This window comes from Triplophysa dalaica, chromosome 23 (assembly GCF_015846415.1).
Source record: "Triplophysa dalaica isolate WHDGS20190420 chromosome 23, ASM1584641v1, whole genome shotgun sequence".
Lineage (NCBI taxonomy): Eukaryota > Metazoa > Chordata > Actinopteri > Cypriniformes > Nemacheilidae > Triplophysa > Triplophysa dalaica.
The window spans coordinates 18,646,722-18,660,595 of NC_079564.1; the positions used below are offsets into that span (position 1 = coordinate 18,646,722).

Consider the following 13,874-nt stretch of genomic DNA (forward strand, 5'->3'; position numbering starts at 1 on the left):
TTGTGAAGGTGCTTGTTCAGGGTACGCAGATCTAGAAATGGGGCGCGACCTGCCGCCTTTCTTGGGAACGATGAAGTACGGGCTGAACCTGCTAAACATCTTGGCTTGAGGGACGAACTCGATGCATGTTTCGCCAGAAGGGTGGCGACCTCTGCCCGAAGTACGGAGGCTTCCCTGCCTCTGACAGAGGTGGAGAGGATGCCCCGAACTTGGGAGGGTTTCTGGCAAACTGAATCGAGTAGCCAAGACTGACAGTCCTCAGTAGCTACCGAGTTTGTGTGGGCAGCTCTCAAGCTCCCAGGGACTGAACAGGGGGACCAAGGGTGGTCTGCTTCACCATTCCCACAGCGATGGTTCATTGGCTGGCAGAGCTAACCACATCTCGCTGGGGATCCCGGACGGAACGTTGGCTCCGCCTACTTACCTGCCTGGCAGAACAGCTGCACCCACTGTCAGACCCCACGACTTCCCCTTCCGGTGTGCCACCTGCGCTGGGGGCACAGGAACCGGAGCCGATGTCGAAGTGGTCCTGGGCTCCCGGGAAGCAGACGTCGCGCAAGATCTCGGAGGCCTCTGGGCGGGCGAGTCGCGGCGCACTAAAATGTGACTTAATGCCTTTGTCTGCTTCTTCACCGTCGAGAAGTTCTCAACAGTGTCACCAAACAGCCCACCCTGCGAGATGGGTGCATCGAGAAAGCTTACTTTCTCGGTGTCATTGATCTGGTCAAGGTTCACCCAGAGGTGTCTCTCCTGGACCACTAGTGTGGACATGGTCCGACCCAGGGCCTGTGCCGTCCCCTTGGTCACCCGTAGAGCGAGGTCAGTGGCGGTACGGAGATCCTGCATTATTCCTGGGTCGCCCTTGCCCTTGTTGAGCTCTCTTAAGGCCTTGGCCTGGTGGACCTGCAAAATTTTCCGAGTGGAATGAGGCTGTTAATGCTTGAAAAAGAAGAGCCATGTGGTGACGAGAGGTTGAATATTAAACGTTTTTTGCCTGCGAATATTCGTGTAGCTATGCCTATTGGGCTGATGCCAAACACGGTAAAAGCAGGAGCTGCGAAGGGGCAGATAATACATTCAGCGACAATCTCCTTTTTTAAGAGGTTGAGTGTGCAGGGCGATTCGCCAGGCACCGATGAAGTGGAGTTGGGCATGAGGGAAGAGAGGAAGAGACTAGGGGGCAGTTGCTGGTGTTGTGTGCCACAGAGCGGCAGACTGGGCATGAGATGTTGCGTTCACCCAAGAACACTCTACTATACAGCTCAGTGTCCAGTCCTCCCCAGTAAGGGCACTGGTTCCATGGAGATACGCGAAGGCACATTTGGTGGTGAAAACCTTATGGAATGTGTAAAAATGTGTACCTCCATAGGAGAGAGAGAGCCCTGCCACGATAGCTAGGTAATCGTTGAGCTTGCGTCTCCTATTAGGGTACACAGTGCAGATAATCTATCATTGAAAAAGGTTCAGTATTCTGTCATGTGTAGCATACTGTGGCGAGCAAAGCACGAAACAACACAGGGTAATGCAAAAATCCCCGGAGGTCAGTTTATTCGGTAGTGAAATTGGAAAAAGGTGCAAAACAGTCCCTTGGGAGTCTCTGGGTGCAGTCCTGTGTGGGGAATGTAAATTAATTTGTGTTGGTTTCTCTGCTGGTCGTACTGCGCTGTAGCCTGTTTAGAAAACAGAGAGAGACTTTGTGTGTGCATTAGGTTAGCATGTGGTGTGGTAGCTCCTCCTCTCGTTCCCCTCTCCCGCCTTTATAGGGCCCGGGAACGAGACGCAGGTGCTGAAGACCGGCAGCTGTGAATGGGTGATCGCGTGCGTTACCCTGGCCACGATGATGAAGAAATGGGGGCCTCGCCACAGTACGTAGTGAAGTGCACGACATTGAATATTATCCAAAGGGGATCGTTTATTAGATCCTCTAGGACAGTGGTTCCCAAAGTGGGAGTCGCGACCCCCCGGGGGTCGCGTAGTGGGGGACGGGGGGTCGCGAGATGATTTACAGAAACTTAATTTAAAAAAAAAATTGTATATGTTAAAAAAGGTAGTAATGATGCGAGTATAAATTTAGGATAATTAAAATAAACTGAAAATAAAACTTCCCGACCACTATGACTGGATAAGGTCAACATTTAATGTAACCACGGCAAATAATCTGGCGTCAGATATGGAAGATGCGCTGATAGAACTGTTTGAGTTCTGGGTTTCTGTTGCGCTGGAATATCCACAGTCATCGAAAGCCGCGTTGGATGTACTCATGCAATTTGTCTCAACGTATTTATGCGAAAAGACATTCTCCGCGCTGACTTACATTAAGAATAAACACAGTTCACGGCTTAACGTGGAATATGATCTGCGGGTGGCGATCTGCTTTGGTCCGCGCACAGCGCCCATCCATCACATTAGGCGTTTTTTTCTGAATACAAAGTTATTGTTGTATGCGTGTAACAGGCAGCTTGTTCGTATTCTGTCTTTAGGCATTTCACAGTTATGGGATATATTTGTTTTTGTCCATAATTTGTTAATAAAATAGCCTGGCTTAGAGATTGTGTTCCTTTTCGTTTTAGCTCTGTCAGTATGTAACCAAATCGCAAATCCTTACAAGCTGTCGGAGGAAAACACAAAGAGGAGGAAGGAGGGGGAGGAGGGGGGGGTCGCGGGTCGTCAGCAGTCTAATATTGGGGGTCGTGGTCTGAAAAGTTTGGGAACCCCTGCTCTAGGAGACAGGAACAGAAATACACGTTAACTGTGGCAAGGGGGGCGTGGTTTGTGACGTCTGTGCCGGGGAGGAGAGACACGGGAAAAACGGTAAGCAAGTAGGTCGATTGCAGATTAAGATCACCTGCGTCTCATTACAGTGATTGGTGAGGAGACAGCTTAAAAGGCTCACAGTTCGGAGGAGAGTTGAGAGAGAGACGGACTGGGAGATGTGACCTGCAAGAAAGTGGACTGTATCCAGAGCGGAATCTTACTTCGTGTCCAAAGTTCCCACTTCTCCCTTCCGGGACCAAGTGGTGGACTTGCAGTCATATGGTCATATGGTGTCCCGGCCTAAAGGGGAAGGCTGCTCTGCCAAGCCAATTAACCCCCAGGGGGTGCTTGCTTAGTGATGGATGGAATGCCTGTTCTTAACCAGTGTTTGGGTAAGCAGGAAGGTTGGTGAGGTACCAGTTTCATAAAAACATCTTTGTCTGTTCCTCGACCTTTTCAGTGGCCTGTTACACCTTTTGTAGTGATGATGTAAACCCAGCAGTCACATTTTATGTTGAAATATTCTATAATATAATATTCTATAATTTTTCTGTGGATGAAGGTGTTTGAAATTCGTTTATCGTTTATTCACCCTCTTGTCATGTAAGACCAGTAGGCCTATGTCTTTCTTATATTCTTCAAAAATATCTTGTTGTAGACATGTTGTTGTATCACAAATGTTTGTGAAGTTTAATTGATCTGTCTGAAGCTGTTGTGAAAGCCTTTAATAACAAAACATATTGTAGAACCTTGACTATTAACTATTATCATAATGTTCTGTTCATTACATGAAATAATTATTGTGTTTACATTTAATAAATACAGATTATACAGCTATACATCAAATACAGGAATACAATCAAACAGTTAAGATAGGACCAACACAGGTTTATTTTAACAAAAAAAATTGCAAATGAACTTGATATGTATGTAGATATTGATCGAGTCGTTCACATGCTGTTTCACATGACACTTCTGAGCACACACTACACACGGTAAGATAATTTAGAAATAACCTGCCTTTTAAAAAGCAGTGATTTCATGTTATGATGTCTTAAAAAAAATGGTGCTTCATATGTCTTCTGACATTATTATAACACACAGTTCTGTTTCTGTTGAATATGTGATTATCTAACTGTAATTGTGAAACAGTATAAGGCTCTAAATTTATTGTTATGCAGAAATTTGCTACTGTGCTATTTGCTATTTCTCACCACATTAACCTGCGGCAAATAAATTGAATTTACTGTTAATTGTACAGAGTAGAAAATGTTCACATTTATGATTTCTGTCATTAATTATCCTTAATTATTCTAAAATGTGAAGGCTGGAGAGAGAGCCAATCACCTTCTACAGAAGAACTGTGGAGAGCTTCCTGGCCAAAATATTGTAATGCAAGACTGTACAGTGCATAGTGACTGAAGACAGATGAGATGATTATCGCTCTCTTCTGCATCCACAACATCTTCCAGACACCGTACGCAGAGCATCTGCCACTGTGAAGGATCCTCCCACAGCCTCCTTGATCCTATGCCATCAGGTAAAAGAACATCCTGGTGCCACCAAAAGCCTCACTCTCATTTTAACTTTCCTCCCCATTCCACACCAAAATAGCAACATTCTAAGCATCTGTATTCAGGACGTAAGAAAGGGACAATAGACATTCTATACACAAATACATACTGGACTTTTAAATGGACCCTTAAACCCACATCTGCATTAACTGTGCAGTAAGGACATTATGTGCAAATGCACATCTGACTTTTAACTGACATCTGCACCCAGTCACTTTTGATGTGTACTATAGCGATCTGTACTTTCATGTGAAAAATTCACACTGTAAATTTGACACAGATCTGCACATGGTCACGTCTATGCACTAGCACTTTGTTCCTACACTTTTATAGTTTTACCCATCAAATGTATCATATCTCAGCTCTTGTATGTGTAATGCTTACTGTCTGTTTTGTCACCATCTATGCACCTTGGTCTGTTTGGAATGACATTTTGTTCTTTTGTATTCTGTGTATGTGGAAGAAAGACTGAGTTGAGTTTATGTCAACCATTTGAACTGTTGTTCTGTTACAGATACAGAAAATAAGCTCAATGTCAAAATTATGTGCAGAGCATGCAGTAACCCGTAACATTCTGTTATACACATGGGAACAATTAAACTACATCTACCACATGCACAGGAGTTACTGGACAGCAAAACACTACAGGAACATTTAGCTGCACTGTAAACTACCATAGAAAGTATTATAATCATTTTAATGGAACTGGAATAAAGGAACTTCCTGTCTTTTATATCATATAGTTATTACATTACATCACCTCTATTAATTTGGCGGACACTTATATCTAAAGCGACTTTCAAGTAGGAGAGCTTAAACATTTTGCCAGCATGCTAAACAGTACCGTTAGTTCACAAGGCCATGCTACTTGGACGATTAAAGCTGGAGTAAGCACGGGAGAAAATGAACAATACATATATATATATATATATATATTTGTTGTTTTGACACAAGATATAGACAGTTTTGGGTCGAGACTTGCAGTTTGTTCCACTACACGAGAACTCAATGAGTAAAGAGATTTGGTGCCTCGCTGTGATTGAACAACCAGGCATTGCTCACTTTCAGACCGAAGATGACAGGAGGGAATGTAGACCTGGAGCAGTGAGTTAAGGTAAAGGGTTTAATTTGCCGTTATCGTTCTGAGGTCCAGTGTCAGCGATTTTAACTTGATGTGGGCAGCAACCAGCTGCCAGTGAAGAGAAATCAGGAAGGGTGTTACATGGATTTTTAAGGCTGATTGAAAACAAGACCTGCAACTGCATGCTGGATCATTTGCAAGGGCTTGACTGCATTGATTGGAAGGCCGGGCAGTAGAGAATTGCAGTAGTCCAGTCTTGATATGACCAGAGTTTGGACTAGCAGCTGAGAGGCATGCTCCGCCAGGAAAGGTCTGATTTTCCTGATGTTGTAGAGCACATACCTGTAGGTTCCAGTGGTTGCCGCAATGTAAGAGTTGAATTGCAGCTGGTCATCGAACATCACCCCCAGGTTCCTCGCATACTTGATGGGTGTTATAGTTGAGGATCTGAGCTGCAAGGTAAGGTGGTGTTCAATTGATGGATGGCTCGGCACAACCAGGAGTTCTGACTTGGAGAAGGTTTTGTCAATGACTAAATCTAATTGGGTTTGTTATGATTGTTTTGGATTCTCAATAATTTTCAAGTGTCTAAATTAAATTATTATTGTAAAAATACAGTGAGTCTATACAAATCATATATATATCACTAAAAGACACTTTGTGGTTTGCAGTCAGGTCTTGGTGGGTGTGTTCCACAAACACTCACAGGCTCCTTCCTCCAAGGACCAAGACTCGCACAATTGGGGACAGAGCCTTTTGTGCCGCCGCCCCTCGCCTGTGGAATGCCCTCCCTGAACATCTGAGGGCTCCACAAACGACTGATGGTCTTAAAAAGAGTTTAAAAACGTACCTTTTTAAAAAGGTTGGTTGGTATTTGTTTTTAATTGACTTCTTAAATTGTCTAATTAACTGTTTTATTTTATTACAACACTTTTGTAGCACTTTGAGATTTTCCCTAAAATGTAAAGTGCTTTATAAATAAAATGTATTATTATTATTATTATTACTGGTCTAGCAAGTGAATCAGTATAGCTAGATTTTAATGTTTTAAAATAACGAGTGATGTTGGTTAATCAAGCATGTCTTGCTAATTATTATGATGGGCTGAAGCATCATATGAGAACACTTCTATTTTCATTAGATTTTGCACACTGTCATTATATGCCATCGATCAAAACATGCTGATGCACAGATAATTCTTGTTGAATTTATTGGTATGTAGATTCTTTTTTCTTTCTTTCTTCTCCTGCTCTCTTCTTGATGTCCATCAGAAATGCAGCTTTGTTTGTGTCTTCCATTTCATTTAACTTCTCAATCAGAAAATCAATGTGCTGAAGTATGAAGAGTGAATCACTTTTCAGTGCGATCATCTCTAGGGTTTCTACACAGCTATAAGCTTCAGTCACAAGCTTCTCTTTCTTTTTGTCTAAACTGTGTATTTCTGTCTTCAGATGGTCCATTAAAGATGTATTTTCTCCCATTTTTTGTGTATATTGAATCTTTAAATCTTCAGATGATTTTGTCTCTGGTTTTGTCTTTGTTACATATATTTTGGCTTCTTTCTTGTGTTTGCTGTAGTGACATTTTTTTGTGCACACTGTGCAGTAACCGCCTTTCATCACTGTACACCAGGAGAGACTTTTCACCCACCAACAATCTGGATAGTGACAGTTCTCCTCACAAACGGTACAGCACATTGCCTTTCCAGCTACAGCAGGATCGATATCAACCATTTCTTTGTAGGGCACTTCAACTGTGAACTCAAAGTTCTTGTTGTCTTGGAAATATTGGTTCTGTTTCTCCAGAGCTTCTTCAGTTTGTTTCAGTTCAGTATGTTTTATCTCTATCTCTTGAACACGCGATTGGAGATTGGAGATGTTTGCCTCCAACTGCTTCCGTTTTTGCAGAACATCTTTAGTCATTTGTAAAGTTTTTGGTCGTACTGTGTCAAGAAACTTGAAAAGCCCTGTCATTCCTTTATAACTGAGATCCCATAAATGATCCTGCATTGTTTGATCTTCTTCATCAAATGCCTCTGACTGACAGTTGTTGAACAGAAAATAAATGGGCTGCTTCTTCTCATCTACAGCACACTTGATTTTAGCTTCTTTGACGGCTGTCAGAGCATTTTTAGGGCGAGCGCCAGTGGAGTGTGTGAAGAGTAACACAATGTTTTCTTCAATATCTTTACCAAATAAACACTGAACAGCATCAAATATGTATTGTTGTCTGTCAGTGAGTCGATTTTGATCTGCTTTAATCACAAAACACACTGCACTGGTTCCATAAGCCACATCATCAGAAGTGCCTACATGCTGCAAACTCCTGCCGATCTCTTTATCATGACCAGTACCACGAGTGTCTCCATATCCTGGTGTGTCAATGATTGTTAGGTCGACTGAACTCTCTGGTATATAAACACCATAGACAGTGATGATGGAGGTCTGACTGTGAGCTGATGTTCTGTCACTCTGATCATCTGTGATCTCAATCCAGATCTTGTCTTCTCTCTGAACACCACACGTGTAGTTGATCATAGTGTTGATGAGGGTTGTTTTTCCAGTGCCTGTTTCTCCCACAATCAGAAATGTTTTATGAGGTTTCTTTGTGTCTCTTTCACCAAAGATGATTTTTCTGTGTGACTCAGATTCATCAATATGATCTATTGTTGTTTCCAGACGATATCGAGCAGGATTTCCATCTTCAATTAAGATGCCTTTCTTTCTAATTCCATCGGTCGGGCACAATTCTTTGACACGAGTCTGTGCGCTATTTTTTAAACAAAAAAACAAAGTAATATTTTACAGATAAATTCAGATGCAGATACGATGTTTTAATTTATGGTTCTACAGTAAAGAAGCATTGACCAAGACCAATATGGTCTTGTAAATAATGTCTAATAGGTAATTTAATACAAATGGACTCGTATCTCGTAGTTATAGAGTGTGCATTTAATTTTGATGATTATTATAATGAAAAATATGACAATAGACAAATGTCACATATATCATGAATATTGTGCCATGTTGTAGTGAGATCTGATAGATTGGATCTTGAACATCATAAATAGAAATAATTCACCCCCTTGAAGGTTTGTATGGGATTCATTACTTTAAATATTTAATTCAATATTTAAAAAAAAAACAATTTAGAAATCCACTGACAACTTCATTCAGTGCAGTAAATTATCATTGTATGTGTATTTAGACTGCCGCCTGTCATCATCTAGCACAAGTCTTCCAGCATCACTCCTCCATCTCATCTCTATTCTAATGTACTTTATTCTGGTGTGTTTTATTTTCATAATTTATTGCTTTGTTTCAAAATGTATTTTAATTCTAAACCCTTGGTTAAAGAATATAATTGTGTGCTACTGTGTTATTATTCTCTAGTGCTATTCTTCTGTATTTTTTTTCTTTCAACCCAGTCTCATGTCAGTTCCAGACATTGTCAAGAAGTTTGGAATCCATAAATTCAAGGACAAAAAAAAATCAAATTTTTTCGTGTCACCAGCGCAACTTCTTTTCGTGTCACCAGGTCCGGATTAATTTGGCACAAATGTCTTATGGATCACCCATACACATCACCTCTATTTTATCCAGGATTACATTGACAAGTTTCAAACTATGTAAACACCTGTATACATCCTCTGTCACACAGGATTTACACCAAATGATTGCAGCTATGCTTTCCTGGACCAGCAACAACATCAAGACATTTCCCTGCATACTGTAACTCACTGGCATATGCAACCACACACACACTACCACAACTACCTATTAATTCAGTTCCATCAGATTCTTCTATAATTCACATACAAACACGGCAGATTCACAAAACTGTTCTTAAGAGACCGAATTTTTTATATAATCTGATATCAATAGTAGTTTTAGAAGTCGGCTAACCAACACGTTAGCTCACTCCAAAACTCTAAAATCAAAGCCGCAAAGGCTAATTTTACTAATTTTGTTTCAGGAGGTGGCAAAGCAACGATAAATGGCTATCCCTGACCCCGCCCCTAAACCTAACGTCACAAGGGCAAATCATAACAGAACATACAAATTAAATTGTAGGAAGTAGAAATTCAGGTGACCCACCTTGTAAAGTATGAATTCCCAACAGATTGCATTGTTATATATTGCATATAAAAGATACTGTGTATTAAAATACATTTGATTGAAAGTCCTGCTGGGTGACACGACAAATTGTTGTGCTGACTAGCGCGAAAAAAGGGGGAAATTTGTGTCCATTAACACAAATGAATAGATTACATTCCGTGACAATGTCATGCATAGCATTGAGACTGGTTATTCTTTGTATTTAATGTTGTTTTTTCTAATGTACTACTGATGGTCTAATGGACTTTTATTCTACTTCTAATCAAACAGACTTCTTTTCCAATGTACTGCTATTTATTGTTATGTTACTTTGTTTTTTGTCATTATTTTATTGCACTTTCTGCTTATATACAAATCGTACTCCATTATTAAACCATCTCTGATGACTGAAGCTTTTTTCAATAGCGCACTGAAAACTGGTTTGCGAAAAGTAAAACTTTAAACCAATGGCAGCGAAGCTGCACAGACCTATGGCGATGGAGTCCGCCAGTAGGGGTGGGGCTTATTGGGGTATGAGCAGACAAATCACTGCAATGTCCTCAGATTACTTCCACTGAAGTGACGACCATGCAGCTTTGTAACCACGGCCAGGAATGCAGTATTCGTTCCACATCTCAGTGAACAGAGGTTACGTAAGTAGCAGAGTACGTTTCCAATCAATACTTTACTCGTACTGCGTAGTTGGACGCCATGGAGACCAATACAATCCCGCCGTGCTACAAGATGTATAATAAGGTTTTTTAGAAATAAAGCTTGAGGGCCAAGTATGGAGGAGGGGAACCCTGCCAAGCGGATTTGGCCAAGCTAAAGAGGTGGCCCAGTCCGGAAAGCGCCACAATGACAGTGTGCCTAGTGCCGGTGCGGTTGGGAGAAACCATAGTCCGGCGACCTAGTGTAAGTCCCTTAATCAGAGAGGACCCGAGCTTGTAAGGCCGGGACATCCAGACTTTACAATCTGGTAAATTTGGACAGCGATGCCCAGCAAGCTTCCACACATCTCTCTGCTATGGACGCACCACTAGACCAAGCCCAGGAAGAGGCGATATCTCTAGTAGAGTGGGCTCTGACTCCTGTGGGCATTGAAGGTAACGCCACAGGAAATTTGCTCAAGAAAATAGCTTTTTTAAGAGTCGTCGGTAAGGAAAAGACTGTTGCTGCTGAATAAAGAAAGCCGGCGAGCAGGACCTCGAATCCGCTGCAGATGCTTTTCAACGGTGAAGGAGTCAGTCTCGAGAAGCGAAGGAAGAGTCGTCGCTGAAGGAGAAGAGATCTTAGGACACTGTGGCGACGTGTCTGCTTACAAAGCCATAAGCCCCGCCCCCATTGGTGGGCTCCATTGCCATAGGTCCGTGCATTTTCTCTGCCATTGGTTTAAAGTTTTATTTTTACAAACCAATGACCGTGCAGTATTCACTGCAGTATTGAAAAAAGCTTCAGTCATCAGAGAAAAAGGAGGTCTCCCGATAGCGTCCTGCTACGCAGAACGAGTGAAGTTTCGATAGGGAAGTGCTTTCATTCTAATAGACTTTTAATTTAAAGCACTTTATTTAATTGAACTCTGTAGCTACCTCCAATGGGCATGCCCACTTCAATACCACATGAACAACCAGTTAGCTCAGAGCTTGATGCTTTCCTTCATAGAAATCACACTCAAGTCTCAGTCACTGTCTCTAGGATTCAGTAATTGGTCGGGACTGCATCATGAAAGAATACATTGCTTCAATAAAAGCTGATGGCTGGATAAATGTTCATCTGTCAGCTGAAATAAATGCAGGTTTGCCCTTACAGTCCTATTAACAATCATAATAACGAATAAATCAACAGTTTTCATTGTTGCTTGAGTCTTACCTGTCTGTCAAATGCTGAGAATCTGTCATGACTCAGCTTGGTTACCAGAAAGAGTCTATGATCTGGATGTTTTTATGAAGAACAAAAACAAAAAACATTTAATTATGTTTAAAAAATATCTAAGCAAAAATAACTATAGGTTAAAAAACTACCAATGCAGTATGAGATTTTTTCATCTTAAAGCATTTCTGTTTTTTGAAATTCTGGCTGTTACTAAAATTCTTCAGGTGTTACATAGTCAATGTAATCATACTTAAATATCAAAATTCAGTATTGTTAAGTTAATTGACAGAAAATAATGAATAGAAACTTAGCAGAATAAAAACTTATAGCATGATATCAATACACATATACAATGTCATATACTTAATTGTGTAGTTATTTTAAATGATTAATAAATTCCTAAGTCACATAATGCTAAGACTATTTTGGGATCAGACATTTAAAACCAGAATTCGATTGATATATGAATAAAAGTGAATATATTTACAAGACTATCTGTTTTTGTTAGTCCATCCTTTCCAAACGACAAGCAACAACATCAGAAAATGCATTTATATACTGAAGACAACATCTGTTTCTCGAAAGTCATGTGATTAAGGGGAAAGCATCATAATGCCACATTCCCTTATATGGAAAAGGAGAGACCGTTCCAAAAAAATCCCATGACTTTCAGAAAATATAGTAAGTCCTTCATTACGATTAATAAAGTGTTTCCCTAAACCAGAATAAAGTACATTAGAATAGAGATGAGATGGAGGAGTGATGCTGGAAGACTTGTGCCAGATGATGACATGCGGCAGTCTAAATACACATACAATGATAATTTACTGCACTGAATGAAGTTGTCAGTGGATCTCTAAATGTTTTTCTTTTTTTTAAATATTGAATACATTTTTTTAAGTAATGAAATCCTTACAAACCTTCAAGGGGGTCAATTATTTCTTTTCTGATGTTCAAGATCCAATCTATCAGATCTCACTACAACAGGGTTCAATATTCAAGTTATATATTATATTAAGAGTCGTCGGTAGGGAAAAGGCTGCTGCTGTTGAATAAAGAAAGCCGGCGAGCAGGACCTCGAATCCGCTGCAGATGCTTTTCAACGGTGAAGGAGTCAGTCTCGAGTAGCGAAGGAAGAGTCGTCGCTGAAGGAGAAGAGATCTTAGGACACTGTGGCGACGTGTCTGCTTATATAGCCTTAAGCCCCGCCCCCATTGGTGGGCTCCATTGCCATAGGTCCGTGCAGCTTCTCTGCCATTGGTTTAAAGTTTTATTTTAACAAACCAATGACCGTGCAGTATTCACTGCAGTATTGAAAAAAGCTTCAGTCATCAGAGAAAAAGGAGGTCTCCCGATAGCGTCCTGCTATGCAGAACGAGTGAAGTTTCGATAGGGAAGTGCTTTCATTCTAATGGACTTTTAATTTAAAGCACTTTATTTAATTGAACTCTGTAGCTACCTCCAATGGGCATGCCCACTTCAATACCACATGAACAACCAGTTAGCTCAGAGCTTGATGCTTTCCTTCATAGAAATCACACTCAAGTCTCAGTCACTGTCTCTAGGATTCAGTAATTGGTCGGGACTGCATCATGAAAGAATACATTGCTTCAATAAAAGCTGATGGCTGGATAAATGTTCATCTGTCAGCTGAAATAAATGCAGGTTTGCCCTTACAGTCCTATTAACAATCATAATAACGAATAAATCAACAGTTTTCATTGTTGCTTGAGTCTTACCTGTCTGTCAAATGCTGAGAATCTGTCATGACTCAGCTTGGTTACCAGAAAGAGTCTATGATCTGGATGTTTTTATGAAGAACAAAAACAAAAAACATTTAATTATGTTTAAAAAATATCTAAGCAAAAATAACTATAGGTTAAAAAACTACCAATGCAGTATGAGATTTTTTCATCTTAAAGCATTTGTGTTTTTTGAAATTCTGGCTGTTACTAAAATTCTTCAGGTGTTACATAGTCAATGTAATCATACTTAAATATCAAAATTCAGTATTGTTAAGTTAATTGACAGAAAATAATGAATAGAAACTTAGCAGAATAAAAACTTATAGCATGATATCAATACACATATACAATGTCATATACTTAATTGTGTAGTTATTTTAAATGATTAATAAATTCCTAAGTCACATAATGCTAAGACTATTTTGGGATCAGACATTTAAAACCAGAATTCGATTGATATATGAATAAAAGTGAATCTATTTACAAGACTATCTGTTTTTGTTAGTCCATCCTTTCCAAACGACAAGCAACAACATCAGAAAATGCATTTATATACTGAAGACAACATCTGTTTCTCGAAAGTCATGTGATTAAGGGGAAAGCATCATAATGCCACATTCCCTTATATGGAGAAGGAGAGACTGTTCCAAAAAAATCACATGACTTTCAGAAAATATAGTAAGTCCTTCATTACGATTAATAAAGTGTTTCCCTAAACCAGAATAAAGTACATTAGAATAGAGATGAGATG

General features: G+C 40.2%; 1 protein-coding gene across 1 annotated transcript; it reads right to left on the reverse strand.

Moving 5' to 3' along the window:
• Window positions 1-3,638: 3,638 nt before the first annotated feature.
• Window positions 3,639-12,502, reverse strand: LOC130412901 (uncharacterized). Its single transcript, XM_056737698.1, has 3 exons — window positions 12,299-12,502; window positions 11,376-11,437; window positions 3,639-8,178 (listed from the first exon to the last, which is right to left on the reverse strand). The coding sequence occupies exons 2-3, from the start codon at window positions 11,402-11,404 to the stop codon at window positions 6,618-6,620; spliced, it is 1,590 nt and encodes a 529-aa protein (XP_056593676.1). The 5' UTR covers window positions 11,405-11,437; window positions 12,299-12,502; the 3' UTR covers window positions 3,639-6,617.
• Between the last annotated feature and the right edge of the window lie 1,372 nt (window positions 12,503-13,874).

What these genes read in the sequence shown, in the direction of transcription:
- LOC130412901 (XM_056737698.1), bottom strand. Translation starts at nt 11,404, where the DNA reads ATGACAGATTCTCAGCATTTGACAGACAG. An exon ending in TCTCAGCATTTGACAGACAG is followed by an intron (nt 8,179 to 11,375) that starts GTAAGACTCAAG and finishes TTTAAAAAATAG; the next exon opens with CGCACAGACTCGTGTCAAAG.